This window comes from Cebus imitator, unplaced genomic scaffold, assembly GCF_001604975.1.
Source record: "Cebus imitator isolate Cc_AM_T3 unplaced genomic scaffold, Cebus_imitator-1.0 Scaffold283, whole genome shotgun sequence".
In the NCBI taxonomy this organism is placed as follows: domain Eukaryota; kingdom Metazoa; phylum Chordata; class Mammalia; order Primates; family Cebidae; genus Cebus; species Cebus imitator.
In genome coordinates, this window is record NW_016107598.1 from 2978640 (window position 1) to 2995507 (window position 16868).

The following is a 16868-nucleotide window of genomic DNA, read 5'->3' on the forward strand; positions in this document are numbered from 1 at the left end:
AGAGAGAGAGAGAGAGAGAGAGAGAGAGAGAGAGAGGAATAAGTTGCTATGATTTGATGTGTTTCCCAAAGATCATGTGTTGGAAACTTAACAGCCAATGCAACAGGAGGTGGGACCTTGAAGAGGTGATTAGTTCACAAGGGCTCTGCTCTCACTTAATGCTATTATCACAGGAGTGGCCGCATCGTTGCAAGGGTGAGCTTGTTATGACTGAGTTTGACCCTCTCTTCTGTATTTTTTCTCTTCCACTATGGAATAATGCAGCAAGAAGGCCCTCACTTGACAGACACTGTGGCCCTTCAATCTTGGACTTACAGCCTCCACAACTGTTAACCAAATAAATTTCTGTTCATTATAAATTACTCAATCTGTCTTGTGCTATAGCAGCACAAAACAGACTAAGGCGATAGTTTAGTAATTTACAACCACTGAACACAATGTTAGATCAAATTATTGCTACTCCAAACCTTCATTAACATGAAAAATGTATATATGGTTGTCACACTCCTTTTAAAAATAATTACATTGACGTGGTAGGTCATGCCTATAATCCCAGCACTTTGGGAGGCTGAGGCGGGCAGACCACCTGAGGTCAGGAGTTTTAGACAGGTCTGGCCAACGTGATGAAAACTTGTCTTTACTAAAAATAAAAATTTAACTGTGCGTGGTGATGCCTGCCTATAATCCCAGCTACTCGGGAGGCTGAGGCATGAGAATCACTTGAACCCGGGAGGCACTGAGCCAGGATCCTGCCACTGCACTCCAGCTGGGTGACAGAGCGAGACTCTGCCTCAAAATAATAATAATAATAATAATTACAAGGAAAGTTAAGACCAGTTAACTCTTTAGGAACCAAATGAAGGGAATACTTGCCTTTATTTTCTTTTCACTTTGCCAGTGAAAGTGATTACAGAATTTGAGAAAAAAATAAAATTGAGGGCAAAATTTGATACACTATGAGGAACTAAAAGGTTTTTTTCTATAGTTGCAGTCATATGGAAGAAGTTCCATGGCTTTCTTTACATAGTTGATTTCATTTTTTAAAAAATTAGCATGTTGTGTATAAATTGAGTCATTATATGAGTCATGATTTAATTCAGTGACTCTGAAGAATTAAACATCCAGTTACTATCTTTAAATGTGAAAACACACTATATCACTGTAAAGATGAAGACATGGGAGTTCTGGAGGACGAAATAAATTGATAGACACATACTATTTTTCTCCACAAATGAGAAAAGAAAGGTCCAAGAGAATACACAGTGTGCTCAAGGTCATGTGATTAGGTGTTGTCAGAACTGAGATTTAAGTTCGGAGAGAGATATGACTGAGAGGAAAAATTCTCTTCAAGAGTAGGGGGCTACTTAAGAGCAAACATATTTAAACTTAACAAAATATTATTGTTTTGTAATATATTAAACAAATATTACCACTTGGACATGGTTGTTTTCACTCATTCTGTGAGTTTGCTCCTGCATAAAAGGAAATGCATTATAAATTACTTAGGAATATACATAACATCATCCATGAAATTTAGAATAGACTGTATTCTATGTGAAGATTAGCAAAAAATATCAAAATCCTTTTTATTTTCTAACGTTAGAAAAAAGTTTTAGCTAAGGGCTAACCTCTCTATAGTTTGGGAAAATAAACAATGTGTAAGGTTCCTACTCTGAGGAAAATAATAACCTACCACTTCTCTAGAACTATGTATTTTCTATTTATGGCTATTAATTAATTATTTAAATTTTATATTTGGCAAATTTTAAATAAAATACTACCAGATAGGGTTGGTAGAACACTCTCTCTCTTGGAATATATTTCTGTTAAAAAAAGAAGCATGCATTATAAAAACATAACACATGAAGGAAATACTAAAATATTTTAGTTTTAATAAATAATCTCACCTGGGCATGGAGAGCTTGCTAGGGAAGAGAAAACATTCTGTTTTAGTATTTTCATTTTATTTACTCATTTATAAGAAACATTTGTTCAGGGACAATGTTAAATACTGAAGATACAAATATAAAATACTACAAAACCTCTCAGGAGGACCAGTTGGTTCTAATAATTGTGGAGGTTACAGACTAGCTATATTATATCTATGGTACTAAAATATATTATTCCAGTAATTTCCTAGATCAATAAAGATGAATTCTATTGGGGTACTGATATGTTTAAATCTATTTAGATATTATCTTTAACACAAGTAACCTGAACATGAAAACTAGAACAGCAGGGTCCGTATTGAACTCATTGTTGATTTTCGTCTTCCTCTACTGATAACAGATTAAAAATGCTCACATGTAGTTTTGCTAAATTGGAACAAAGCATTTCACAAAATCTTCATTAAGTCAAATTTATTTGTAGTAACTGAAAGGTTTTTATTGTCCTCCCAAAGAAAGACTTTTATGATACTCAAAAGGGTCAAAACCAGTGATAAGCAGATTATGTGAGTTTTGAGAGAAGCAAATCTGATGTTTAGCATTCCTGATTCCTTTCCCAGAGTCTATACTGTTTTCTTAAATGGAAAGTTAATTTGACATATCTGTGATTTCACAGGTAAGCATATTTATAAAATTCTCAACCAGGTCTGAATTTGCAAAAATAAACACACTGCAAATTCTTAAATATAATGTATCATTGGGGAGGTTAAAAGATTTGCTGTAGAATATAGTCACTTTCTCCCTGGTTAGTATTTATGGATAAGATATACAACTTTAGTGCAGGCATAAAAAGAATGAGCTTTGCCAGCAAATACGCAGGCAACCATATAAGTAATTTGCCCATTATTGGTCAAAGCTAGAATAAATAATTTCTTAAGAAAAATAGAAATATACTTAGAAGTGGCCTCAATTTAAAATTTAATGTTTTAATTTTATAGTCATTAATTTTAATTCAATGACTTTGTATTATAATGAATAAAATACTACCAACTGAAGTTGGTTGTATTTGTTCAGTCTACAAAACTGTTCTCATTTAAAAAGAAAAATATTCTCAATTGCTTGGATGTCATTCAGTCCAACCCCATCATTTCCATATAATAAAACAAGAATCTTACCATGCTCTTTCCCAAGGTTAGAAAATGAGAAACTATTAGCCTACCTGAGTGCTATTTCTACCACAAATATTTTGGACCTTTTCCATTATTCCCTTTTAAAAACATTTAAAAAGCAACTTCTTGAATTTAAAACACAATTCTGTCTGATATAAATTGGTATCAGCCAATTTTAGTTACAGTATATCAGAATTATTAAGAAAATTAAAACTGTTTTTTCTGTTTTCTTACTGTGAAAATTTAACTTGGTCAAATTAGATTAGAATATTAGATGAAGAGGAAAAATAATTTTTCTAATATTATCCAAAATTTTTGACAGTTTATGATGTGTGATGGATTGTATTAATTGCTTTATATCATCTAATATTTATTATTATTACCATTTTAGGGTTTATTTATAGATTTATACTGGGAAAGTGAACTGCTTAACATCACATATGTGTAAAAGGTAGAGCTTTGAGTCGAATTCAAGTATAACCAAATCTATAGACTGTCACTTAAATACTATGCAGACTCAAAAAGAAACTATAAAATACAAATATTCAACTGAAAGTGTGAATTAGACATCTAGGATTTTAAAAAGTTGTTAGTTTTATTTTTAGAGGGAAGTAAGAAAACATCTAGATTCCATCACACTACTTACAATAAAATTTATTAGATATTGAAAAAGATAGAGAATTTCAATACAACATTTTCACTCTTTCTGTGGTATATTTGCCTTTGATAAATCTTTAATGCAATTTTACTAGATAACATATTTTTCCTTGGTTTAGCATGTCTTCACTTGGAGGATGTGTGTGTGTATGTGTGTGTGTGTGTGTGTGCGCGCATTTAAGTGTGTTTTAGTTTATCCCAGAAAATATTAATATATTTTAAACTTAGTAAATATATCTTACCTCAGGCTTACTGAGAGAAGTTTCCTTTAAAAGATAAAAATATGGATAGTTTTAATTTTATGACATTAATTTACATTTAAAGTTAAAATATGGTTCAACCAAACTATTACTACATAACTACAGGAAATTGATATTAGTGGTAAATTCCCAAATAACTGAGACAAGTTGAATAATTTGAAGCATATATTATAATCACATTGCTTTTCCTTTTCTCAGTGCTTTAACTAGTGCATTGTTCCGAATGTTGTGGGTGGATGCAAAGTAATGATTTTTATTCAATTAACAGAAAACCCACTTAACCAAGCTGGTTTTATTTTGGTAACTTGACTGAAGGTCTTCTCCTAAAGCCAAAAGAAAAACTACACCACATTTTATGTATGCCAACTTTTTTTCTCCAGATTAACACAGGGTAAAAGGTGGAGAGTAGTTGGAAGAGTCCAGTGTCTGATTAACCTAAAATTGGTTGCATTATAAATAGTTTATGAAATGTTTACTCCCTTGGTTCAGAAGCATGGTAATGGTTAGAATTTTTAATGATAAAATTGAGTTTGAAAAAAATCTGTGGACAGAGTAATTGGTAAAAAAAAAAAAAAAAGAAAAAAGAAAAAAAAATTGAATATCACTGATGGCCAGATAAGCTCGTTTGCCCAGAAATAATTTTGTAAATTTGTCTCTGACAGACAATTGCTTTCTTATTTCTTTTGGATAGCAAATCACATACTAAAACTAGAATAGTGCCACATGTTCACTGCCTTGTACAATCAGACCTAATGGAATATGTAATCCTCACAGTACAAGTTTACATAATTTTTTAAATTAATTGAGCCATCGAATTAATATCAAAATTATTTACCTCACTTGACAAACTGGTGCTAGATTTCGACTGCTGAAAGAATGAAAACTACTGTTAATCATCCCCTGGGATTTTTCAAATTTGAAGGAGATGAATTCCATACCATCATGGTGAAATGCTTACCATGGTAACATTGGAATTAAATAAGTGGTATGGAAAAATTCAGGCCTACTACATTATATTTTTTGGAGTGTCATTTTTACTGGAAAAATTACAGCGGTAGGTTTATTAACTTATCTGGGAACATAAAAACTTATAAACAATAGTTTTTAATTCAGGAAAACAAACACAGGTTTATCATTGAGTAGAATGCAAAATTTACACTGATTTTTGTGACAAAAATGAAACTTCTAATGAAAAACCATATTTAACTGGGTACCCAGAATTGGAGCTTCTTTGATGTGAACAAAATGGAAACATTGAATATAATACATATTCTTAAGATGAAACTAAAATTACATTAACTTTTAAGATATTTACTTTGAAATATTTATTTTTTCTTTAGAATCCTTTATGTTTATATTTGTATATCTATATAATTTTACTTCCCAAGTACATACATATTTTCAAAGATGAATTTTAATATTCAACAGACTTTATCTCTAGGAAGGGTTAACCATATGTAACAAGTCAGCATTTTAAAAAATAGATTCGTAGAGTAGGTAGTGTAGCTCATTTATCCCAGGTAATTGCTGGAACAGATTATTTCTGCCCAAGGAGAGGGAGAGGGGCATGGGTTGACAAATTATTAGGTTGGTGCAAAAGTTAATTGCAGTTTTTTTGCCATTACTTTTTAAAAATTGCAATTACTTTTGCACCAACCTAAGAGTTTTGCCATTATTTTTAATGGCAAAAAGCACAATAACATTTGCACCAACCTATATCTATTAGGTAGTTTGCTCACTACACTACCTGTGTCTAATATACTAATGCAAAAATCTTTCACACATACACTTGTATCTTAAATAAAAGAGTAAAAGAGTAATTTCATGCCCTGGAATGTTAGAGCAAGCATTTTGTTAAAGTCTTTTTTTTTTTTTATTTTTTTTTATTTTTGAGACGGAGTTTCGCTCTTGGTACCCAGGCTGGAGAGCAATGGCGCGATCTCGGCTCACTGCAACCTCCGCCTCCTGGGTTCAGGGAATTCTCCTGCCTCAGTCTCCTAGGTAGCTGGGACTACAGGCACGCGCCACCACGCCCAGCTAATTTTTTGTATTTTTAGTACAGGCGGGGTTTCACCATGTTGAACAGGATGGTCTCGATCTCCTGACTTCGTGATCCACCCGCCTCGGCCTCCCAAAGTGCTGGGATTACAGGCGTGAGCCACCGTACCTGGCTAAAGTCTTATTTTAAACATTCATGCACCTTTTGTTTTTGTCTTGTCTTTTCATGAATAAGCAATATTTTTACTACTTATTATTTAAATGATTTAAATTCTGTCTTCTGATTCATGAACATTAAATGTCATTCCATATTTTGTGTGTCTCCTTTAATTTTTTGCATCAATATTTTATAGTTTTCATTGTCAAGATCTTTCATTTCTTTGACTAAGTGTATTGATAGATATTTTATTTGTAGCTACTGTAAATGAGATTACTTTCTCTTGATTTCTTTTTCATATTGTTCACTGTTGGCATATAGAGGTGCTACTGAATTTTCTGTGTTGGTTTTATATCATGAAACATTACTGAACTTATTAGTTTAATAGTTTTTTTAGTGGGGTCTTTAGGTTTCTCTAAATATAACATCATATATCTAATCAGGCACGATTACAAGCTTAAGCCACCATACCCAACCTGAGAGTATAGTTTAAATAGATATACACTGAACTAATCCCCATATTGCCTCACTGCTATAGGCAGTAAGGGTGTCAAAAAGACTGACTAGAAATCATTATGGCTCCTTCTTTAATAAAAGAATAAATCAAAAGCAGTACTGCCTTTATAGGGAAATTCCATGAATGTTAAAGACTAAAACAACACAAGGGTGGTGAATCATATTATAATATGATAATACAATATAACAATATTATAATGTTATACGGTTTTCTTATTTGTCTTTGCATAACAACAATGGATTATAACAAATTTTATTACAAATTTAATGAAGTGAAGTAGTAATTTAAATAGTATCTCGTTAATTTGTGGTATTTACTTTACAGGTAGTAACCTGGTCAATCTATTTTTTTTATTTGAATTTAAAAGCTAAAGAAAAAGAATATAATAAAATGCAAACAGAAGCAGTAAGTTTCTGTCTTACGAAATAGAAGCTTTCACCTTGTAAGATAATATATAAATGCATATATAGTTGTCACACTCATTTTTGAAAATAATTACATTGATGTGGTGGGTCATGCCTATAATCCCAGCACTTTGAGAGGCTGAGGCGGGCAGATCACCTGATGTCAGGAGTTTTAGACAAGCTGGCCAACGTGATGAAAACCTATGTCTACTAAAAATACAAAAATTAACTGAGTGTGGTAATGCCCGACTGTAATCCCAGCTACGCAGGAGGCTGAGGCATGAGAATAGCTTGAACCGTGGAGGCAGTGAACCAGGATCCTGCCACTGCACTCCAGCTGGGTGACAGAGTGAGACTTTGTCTCAAAATAATAATAATAATAATAACAATTACATGGAAAGTTAAGACCAATTAACTCTTTAGGGCCCAAATGAAGGGAATACTTCATTTTCTTTTGACGTTAGTCAGTGAAAGTGATTACAGAATTTGAGAAAAAAATAAAATTGAGGGTAAAATTTGATGTACTATGAGGAACTAAAAGGATTTTTCTATAGTTGCATTCATACGGAGGAAGTTCCATGGTTTTCTTTACATAGTTGATTTCATTTTTTAAAAAATTAGCATGTTGTGTATAAATCGAGTCATTAATGGAACAGAGTCACTGAATTAAACATCCAGTTACTATCTTTAAATGTGAAGACACACTATATCACTGTAAAGATCAAGACATGGGAGTTTTGGAGGAGGAAATAAATTGATAGACACATACTATTTTTCTCCACAAATGAGAAAAGAAAGGTCCAAGAGAATACACAGTGTGCTCAAGGTCATGTGATTAGATGTTGTCAGAACTGAGATTTAAATTGGGAGAGAGAAATGATTGAGAAGAAAAATTCTCTTCAAGAGTAGGGGGCTACTTAAGAGCAAACATATTTAAACTTAACAAAATATTGTTGTTTTGTAATATATTAAACAAATATTACCACTTGGACATGGTTGTTTTCACTCATTCTGCAAGTCTGCTCCTGCATAAAAGGAAATGCATTCTAAATTACTTAGACATCTTCTGGTACAACACATTTATCTTACATTGTACCAGGAGTATACATAACATCATTCATGAAATTTAGATTAGGCTGTATTCTATGCGAAGATTAGCAAAAAATATCAAAATCCTTTTTATTTTCTAACGTTAGAAAAAAGTTTTAGCTAAGGGCTAACCTCTTTATAGTTTGGGAAAATAAACAATGTGTAAGATTCATACTTTGAGGAAAATAATAGTCTACCACTTCTTTAGGACCATGTGTTTTCTATTCATGGCTATTAATTAATTATTTAAATTTTATATTTGGCAAATTTTAAATGAAATTTTACCAGACAGGGTTGGTAGAACACTCTCTCTCTTGGAATATATTTCTGTTAAAAAAGGAAGCATGCATTATAAAAACATAACACATGAAGGAAATACTAAAATATTTTAGTTTTAATAAATAATCTCACCTGGGCATGGAGAGCTTGCTAGGGAAGAGAAAACATTCTGTTTCAGTATTTTCATTTTATTTACTCATTTATAAGAAACATTTGCTGGGTACCTTCATTTGTTCAGGGACAATGTTAAATGCTGAAGATACAAATATAAAATACTACAAAACCTCTCAGGAGGACCAGTTGGCTCTAATAACTGTGGAGGTTACAAACTAGCTATATCATATCTATGGTACTAAAATACATTATTCCAGTAATTTCCTAGATCAATAAAGATGAATCCTATTGGGGTACTGATATGTTTAAATGTATTTAGATACTATTTTAAACACAAGTAACCTGAAAATGGAAACTAGAGTAACAGTTAGGGTCCAAAGTAAATTCGTTATTGATTTTCATCTTTCTCTATTGATGACAGATTAAAAATGCTAATCCGTAATTTTGCCATATTAGAACAAAGTATTTCCCAAAGGGTCAAAACCAGTGATGAGCAGATTATTTGAGTTTTGACAGAAGCAAATCCAATGTTTAGCATTCCTGATTCCTTTCCTAGTGTCTATACTGTTTCCTTAACTGGAAAGTTTGACATATCTGTGATTTCACAGGTAAGCATATTTATTAAATTCTCAACCAGTTCTGAATTTGTGAAAATAAACACACCATAAATTCTTAAATATAACGTATCATCAGGGAGATTAAAAGATTTGTGGTAGAATATAGTCAGTTTCTCCTTGGTTATTATTTATGGATAAGATATACAACTTTAGTGCAGGCATAAAGAGAATGAGCTTTGCCAGCAAATATGCAGGCAATCATATGAACAATCTGCATGTTATTGGTCAAAGCTAGAATAAATAATTTCTTAAGTAAAATGGAAATGTATTTAGAAGTGGCCTGAATTTATAATTTAATGTTTTAATTTTTGTATGAATAGTAGAATGTGGTTTTGTATTCTAATGAATAAAGTATTACCAGCTGAAGTTGGTTGTATTTGTTCAGTATACGAAACTGCTTCTATTTAAAAAGAAAAATATTCTCAATTGTTTGGATGTCATTCAGTCCAACCCCACCGTTTTCATATAATAAAACAAGAATCTGACAATGCACTTTCTCAAGGGTAAAGAATAAGGAACTATTACGCCTACCTGAGTGCTATTTCTACTACAAATAATTTAAACCTGTTCTATTATTCCCTTTTAAAAACATTTTAAAAAGCAACTTCTTGAGTTTAAATTATAATTCTGTGTGATATAAATTAGTACCAGTCAATTTTAGTTATAGTATATCAGAATTATTAAGAAAATTGAAACAGTATTTTTGGATTTTGACTATGAAGATTTAACTTTGATCAAATTAGATTAGAATATTAGATGAACAGGGAAAAATAATTTTTCTAATATCCAACATTTATTGACTATGTGTCATGGATTGTATTAATTGCTTTACATCATCTAATATTTATTATTGCCGTAACATCACATATGCATAAAAGGTAGAGCTTTGAGTCAAAATCAAGTATAACCAAATCTATAGACTGCCACTTAAATACTATGCAGATTCAAAAGGAGACTATAAAATACAAATGTTAATCTAAAAGTGTGAATTAGATACCTAGGATAAAAACAGTTTATTTCTAGAGGGGAATAAGAAAACATTTAGATTCCATCAGACTACTTTCAATAAAGTATAGCAGATATTGAAAAGGATAAATAATTTATTAATATAATATTCTCACTCATTCTTGTATATTTGCCTTTGATAAATCTTTAATGCGATTTTTCCAGATAACATATTTTTCCATTGGTTTAGCATGTCTTCACTTGGAAGGGGTGTATGGGTGTGTGTATGAAAGTAAGTGCATTTAAATTTATCCTGGACAATATTAATATATTTAAAATTTGGCAAATATATCTTACCTCAGGCTCACTGAGAGAAATTTCCTTTAAAAAATAAAATCATGCATAGCTTTAATTTAATGACATTAATTTACTTTTAATGTTAAAATATGAATCAACGCAACTATTACTAAATAACTGCAGTAAATTGATTTTAGTGGTAAATTCTCGAATAACTGAGACAACATTAATAATTTGAAGCATATATTATAATCACATTTGCTTTTGCTTTTCTCACTGCTTTAACCAGTGCATTGTTCCAAATGTTGGGGTGGATGTGAAGTAATGATTTTTATTTAATTAATAGAAAACCTACTTAACTGAGTTGGTTTTATTTTGGTAACTTGACTGAAGGTCTTCTCCCAAAGTCAAAGAAAAAACCATACAACTTTTTATGTATGACAACTTTTTTTTCTCAAGATTAACAAGGGGCAAAGGGTGGAGAGTAATTGGAAGAATCCAGTGTCTGATTAACCTAGAACTGGTTGAATTCTAAATAGCTTTTGAAATGTTTACTTCATTGGTTTGGAAGCATGGTAATGGTTAGAATTTTTAATGACAAGATTGAGTTTTAACGAAATCTGTGAAGGACAAAATAATTGATAAATAAAATTAATTTGGATATCACAGATGGCCAGGTAAGGTTGTTTGCCCAGAAATAATTTTGTAAATTTGTCTCTGACAACAATTGCTTTCTTACATCTTTTGGATAGCAAATCACATACTAAAACTAGAATAGTGCCACATGTACACTGCCTTGTACAATCAGACATTATGAAATATGTAATCCTCACAGTACAAGTTTTCATAATTTTTTAAATTAATTGAGCCACTGAATTAATATCAAGATTATTTACCTCACTTGATGAACTGGTGCTAGATTCTGACTGCTGAAGGAAAGAAAACTAGTGTTAATTATCCCCTGGGATTTTTAGAGTTTGAAGGAAGCTAGTTCTATATCATTATGGTGAAATGCTTACCATGGTAACACTGGAATTGAATAAGTGGTATGGAAAAATTCAGGCCTACTACATTGCATTTTTTGGAGTGTGAATTTTGCTTGAAAAATTATGGTGGCATGTTTAATAACTTATCTGTGAATATAAAAACTTAAAAATAATAGTTTTTAATTTAGAAAACAAATGCGGGTTTATCATTGAGTAGGATGCAAAATTTACATAGATTTTTGTGACAAAAATGAAACTCTAATAAAGAACCATATTGAACTGGGTACCCAGAACCCTGGGTTAAACATCTATTCTTATCTCCCATTGGAGATTCTTGGAAGTGAATAAAATAGTAACATTAAATACAATAAGTATTCTTAAGATGGAGCTAAAATTACATTAGCTTTTAAAACATTTACTTTGAAATATTTACTGTTTCTTGAAATCCTTTATGTTTATATATACATATAATTTTACTTCCCAAGCACATACATATTAGTACGTACATAAATTAAAGGATTAAGTTTAATATTTAGGAGACTTTACCTCTGGGAAGGGTTGGTTAACCATATGTAATAAGTCAGCATTTTAGAAAACATATCTGTGGAGTAGGTAGTGTAGCTCACTGATCCTAGGTAATTGCTGCAACAGATTCTTTCTGCACAAGGAGAAGGAGAGTGCGTGGGGTGACAAAGTATTAGGCTGGTGCAAAAGTAATTGCGGTTTTTGCCATTACTTTTTAAAAACTGCAATTACTTTTTCACCAACCTAATAGTTTTGCCATTATTTTTAATGGCAAAAAGCACAATAACTTTTGCACTAACCTATACCTATTGTGTAATATACTCACTTCCTGTGTCTAACATACTCATGTAAAAATTTTATACATACCCTTGTATCTAAAATAAAAGAGTAATCTCATGCCCTAGGATGTCAGATTCAGTGTTAGAGTCTTATTTTAAACATTCATGGAATTTTTGTTTTTATTTTGTATTTTAATGAATAAGCAATCTTTTTACTAATTGTTATTGAAACGGCTTAAATTCAGTCTTCCAATTTCAACCTTATCTAGCACAACATTGTATATTCTTGACTATAATACTCTTGTTTTAGAAGTTCAACCAGTTAAAGTTAGAAAGGGATTAATTTAAAATTAGGATTTTAACGTTTTAAAATTCAATGTCTTATCTTGTTTAAGTTCAAAAGACAACCTTCTTAATATGAAGTATATGGCATATACTATATATGATGCCTAAGTGTAGAGTTCACTAGAATGAAAAGGTCTTACCTCAGGCTCTACCATAACACGATTCTGAGGAAAGAAAGGATAATTAATTTTATTTTTCATGACAAATAGTCAAATACAAAAGCAATGATTACCAAATAAAATAGATGCCAAAGAAAATAGAAAACTGAGACAATATCAAAGTAATAAGAAAAATGAAGGAACCTGCCTACTTTATCTCTGAGCTAACTGAATCTGCATTTTGAAGTTTAAATAAAACGTTTTGGACTCTTCTGCATTGTAGGAAATCAATGAAAACAAGTTTACATTTTCCTTTATCCAGCATAACTTTTTGTTTTCCTTCTTTTTAAACTTGGCTTTCTGGACACTGAGCAGAACACTGCACTGAAGCTCATGCAGTAAATACAACTGGACTAAAGGAGAGCACTGATTCAACCGTGTATAAGCACCTAAGCAGATGAATTGGCTCCATCTAGTATGCTGTACTCAGTTTTCATGACTACAGCACTACAGAGAGCGGTGACATATCCAAAGAATTTAAATTCAAAATATTTGTGTTGGTTTAGTTATTCTGGCCAATGTATGATACAGCACATCTTTTCTTTCTTTAAATTAGAGTTATGTGTCATAGTTTTAATTTAAGATAATAATTTATTTTGGGAAATATGTTTTGCTTCTTTTCCTCATGTTGATTTAACAATTTTAAAACAAAAGGTCTCACCTCAACAGATTCATTCCCACTATTCTGCCAAGACAGTCAATCAGGCAGGTATGAAACATTGCTATGAAGAAGTGTTTTTTATTGCATAAAGTTTAAGCACCTGCTCTCCCAATACCAATTCTACTAAAAAAGCTAGTAGACAATTCAAATCAAAGATGTTACGTTTAAAGAAAACAATTGAGTATGACTATGTAAATATTCTTGAGCCAGATACCGTATTACTTCACATAATACCATTGATAAGGCACTCACTCACTTCATTTTGGTGATAATTGTGAACACATAATTGCATTTATTTATTTATTTTTTTCGTTCCTTTATCCACACTAAGGCCTTGTTTCATCACAGCTACACAATTAAGTCAATGAAATCATTATCTTGAGAATTCTCAGCAGAATTCAATACTCACTACAAATTTGTGAGTGAAAAGTTCAAGGAAAGGTAAAAACCATAGAAAATAATTTTTTCCCTAAATGAAAACATTTTTTTTCTACTACAAGAATATATACTTTTGCCATACTCTTTCAAGAATAACTTTGGTACCTTGATTTCATCACTCTGTTTTTCTCTCAGAACTTTTCTCTGCTAAAATCAATAAAGCGTAGCTTGTAAAATATGTTTATATAAAGACAAACTTTTAAAATAATTTAAATTTCATTAATGTTTCTTACCCTGTTCATACCATTGATGTATTCCTTAGGGATAAAAAATAGGAGATAAACAATATTAGTGAAACAATAAGTGAGTGGAAATCTATGAGAAAATGTACTCCACACAGTGCTGATACAAATTTAAAAATAAGTTTCTTTTTCACAAATGAACTAATATTTCTTATTATATCATTTCTCACCTTAAGTTGTCTTTCGCACTACACATTGAGTCAATGAAATCAGTAGTCTTTAGAATTCTCAGCAGAATTCATTAGCACTGATACAAATTTAAAAATAAATCTATTTTTCATGAATGAACAAATATTTCTTTTATATCATTCCTAACCTTTAGTTAGTCTTTCTCTACACTGTCTTTGTGTAGGGCTAGTATATAAATATGCACTTGACAATATTTTTAAATTTTTTCCACTCAGACTTGTTATTCTTGACTTTCGCTTTGTTTTAGGCACTGTCCTGAGTCTCCTGATCTTAACACTTGCTTCCCTTGTTAATTGTGTGGTATAACATGTCGAGTCATTCTTACCTCTCTTAATTCTAATGGTGTAGGCTATAAAAAAAAAAAAGTATGTTAAAATTTATTTACAGTTACCTATCAAATCATTTAGATAACGTCCTTGAATTAAAATGTGATGTTCTTCTATTCAACAATTAAGTAAAAAATTACAGGTAATATGACACATATAGGTATTATTTACAGTTAGGAGCATTCTATTAGAAGGAATATGGAAATTGTAAACCTCTACATACATCATGGAAAGGACAGCAGAGTGGAGAGGCAAACATTTAGGTAAAAATTAAAATTTGAAGTGGCTCTTTAATATATGTATTATCTGGTTTCTATATTCTTTCTGGGCATTTGGGTGACTGAATGATGGGAAGTGTTGATCAACTTAAGAAAAAAAGATCTTTCTTTTTAGGCAATTTCTTGCTCTGTTTCCCAGGTGCTATCACGGCTGACAGCAGCTTTGACTTCCCAAGCTCAAGTGACCCTTGCACCTCAGCTTCCCAAGTAGCTGGAACAACAGGTGCATGCCACCACCTCAGATTAATTTCTTTTTTCAAATTCTTTTTGTAGAGACAGAGTTTGGTTATGTTGCTTAGGCTCGTCTCAAATTCCTAGGCTCAAGCAATCCTCCTGCCTCAGCCTCCCAAAGTATTGGGATTACAGGTGTGAGCCACTGCAACCCAGTGAAAAAACATTTTTGTAAGTAAAATTAAATAATTTTTCCAAAAAATTATGATTTTTAAGAAAAAATGGATAACACTTACCAGATCAAGTCTGAGAAACTTTCTTTCTTTGACGATTTCCTATTGAAATTAAATTGTAATAATAAAAATACCAAAAAAAAACCCCTACATTATTCCAATTTGAACACAAGTGCTCCATTTAATTTGGTAAACCAACATATTTCTTAGGTAGAAGAACAAATAATTAGTTTTAGTTTTATGATCTAATTCTAAAATCTAAAAGACACCTGCACCTTAGTTCACCAGGCCAGGAAATTCAGTAAGTCTGTGCTTACCAAAATGACTAAGAAGTTTAATAGGAATTTCATCATAACAGAATTGAGAGAACAATCCAGGTACTGGAGTTGTTGGATGCATTTGAAGGGAAATAAAAATTGTAATGAAGAAGACATTCAATATGCATGACAGCTAACTGAATGACAGAGAGCAAAAGAAAGAAAATCTTGACTCCCCATAAAGAGAGCTTACCTCACTGTTCTTTGCTGGATTCTGTAAAAAATAATAATTTTTAAACAGTATTAGTCTAGCTGTGGGACAGAATGGAGGATTAATTGTGCTCATAGAAAGTTGTGGTAGAGGTAACTAATTCAAGACTCAACATATAAAATGAGACCAAATTGTAAATCACATACTTGAGTCTGTGTACCATCGAAAGAAAGAATACATTAAAATAAACATGTTAATATATATCAGTTTAATTAACTATTTCTCTAGAATAAAAGTAAGATTATTATTAACATAAATGTAAGTCCATGCGCCATTCTCTTAGTTTAGTGAGGGCAAATAACATCTGGCAGTGCTCGAACTAAAGAAATGGTATGTCAGCAAAAGTGAAACAGGCTGTTTCATGAGAAGGGAAGAGCACATTTGGAGTATGTGCTCCATAGTTTGAGTTCTTGGAATGCAGAAAATTTAATTGAAGGAGTTCTAAGTATCTAAGAGGAAGTTTCTGTGAAAAACAATGGAATAATTGTAAAACAAAAGTAACTAAAATGACAGTAACAATATAATAATTCACATACAGTAAGATGAATTTTGACGCTGCTATTTTCAAAAGGTATGTTCTTTAATAGCAAAATCTGTCAGAGACCAAGTTTCTCTGGGAGTAACAATTTGAAAAAAAAGAAAAAAAAAAAGAAAAAGTAGTGATTTTATAGACAAATATCAAAGGAAAATCGTTTAATCATTTTCTTTCTTTAGATTATGGCTGGGAATTGAGAAAATTATGTAAAACATCTTTACAAAGTAAAGATTCTGGATTAGTTTAAATTAATCCGGAATAATGAATAATTTATTTAGTTTTCTGAACTATTTATATTACATCATATTTCTACAGATGATTTTAAACCATTATAAATAATATAAAATATGAAAAATATATTCCTAATTTAAATGTTTGTCTGGATTTTATTTTTATCATCCCTTAACTTATATGAAAATTGATCTCAGTGTGCATTTTGAACGTGGAGACAAGACTTCAGGTTGAACAGTGGCACAAAGAAAGAAAGAAAGAACCGTATTGTTTCCTTTGGAGTAAAGGTGTAGCATCTATTTTCTGGGCTGCTTTTCCCCACTTCTTGTTAAAATGACAAGATAAGAACTGCTCA

The 16868-nt window shown here is 31.3% G+C and overlaps 1 protein-coding gene across 1 annotated transcript in view; it reads right to left on the reverse strand.

Annotated features, from left to right (window-relative positions):
* Window positions 1-11314, reverse strand: part of CSN1S1 (casein alpha s1) — a 12592-nt gene extending 1278 nt beyond the window's left edge. Inside the window, exons 1-7 of the mRNA XM_037728914.1 lie at window positions 11286-11314; window positions 8549-8566; window positions 8423-8464; window positions 8032-8073; window positions 1908-1925; window positions 1782-1823; window positions 1431-1472 (exon numbers count right to left, since the gene is read on the reverse strand). Coding sequence (XP_037584842.1) covers window positions 1431-1472; window positions 1782-1823; window positions 1908-1925; window positions 8032-8058 — 129 coding nt within the window. The 5' untranslated portion in view covers window positions 8059-8073; window positions 8423-8464; window positions 8549-8566; window positions 11286-11314. The remainder of the gene's footprint in view (window positions 1-1430; window positions 1473-1781; window positions 1824-1907; window positions 1926-8031; window positions 8074-8422; window positions 8465-8548; window positions 8567-11285) is intronic.
* Between the last annotated feature and the right edge of the window lie 5554 nt (window positions 11315-16868).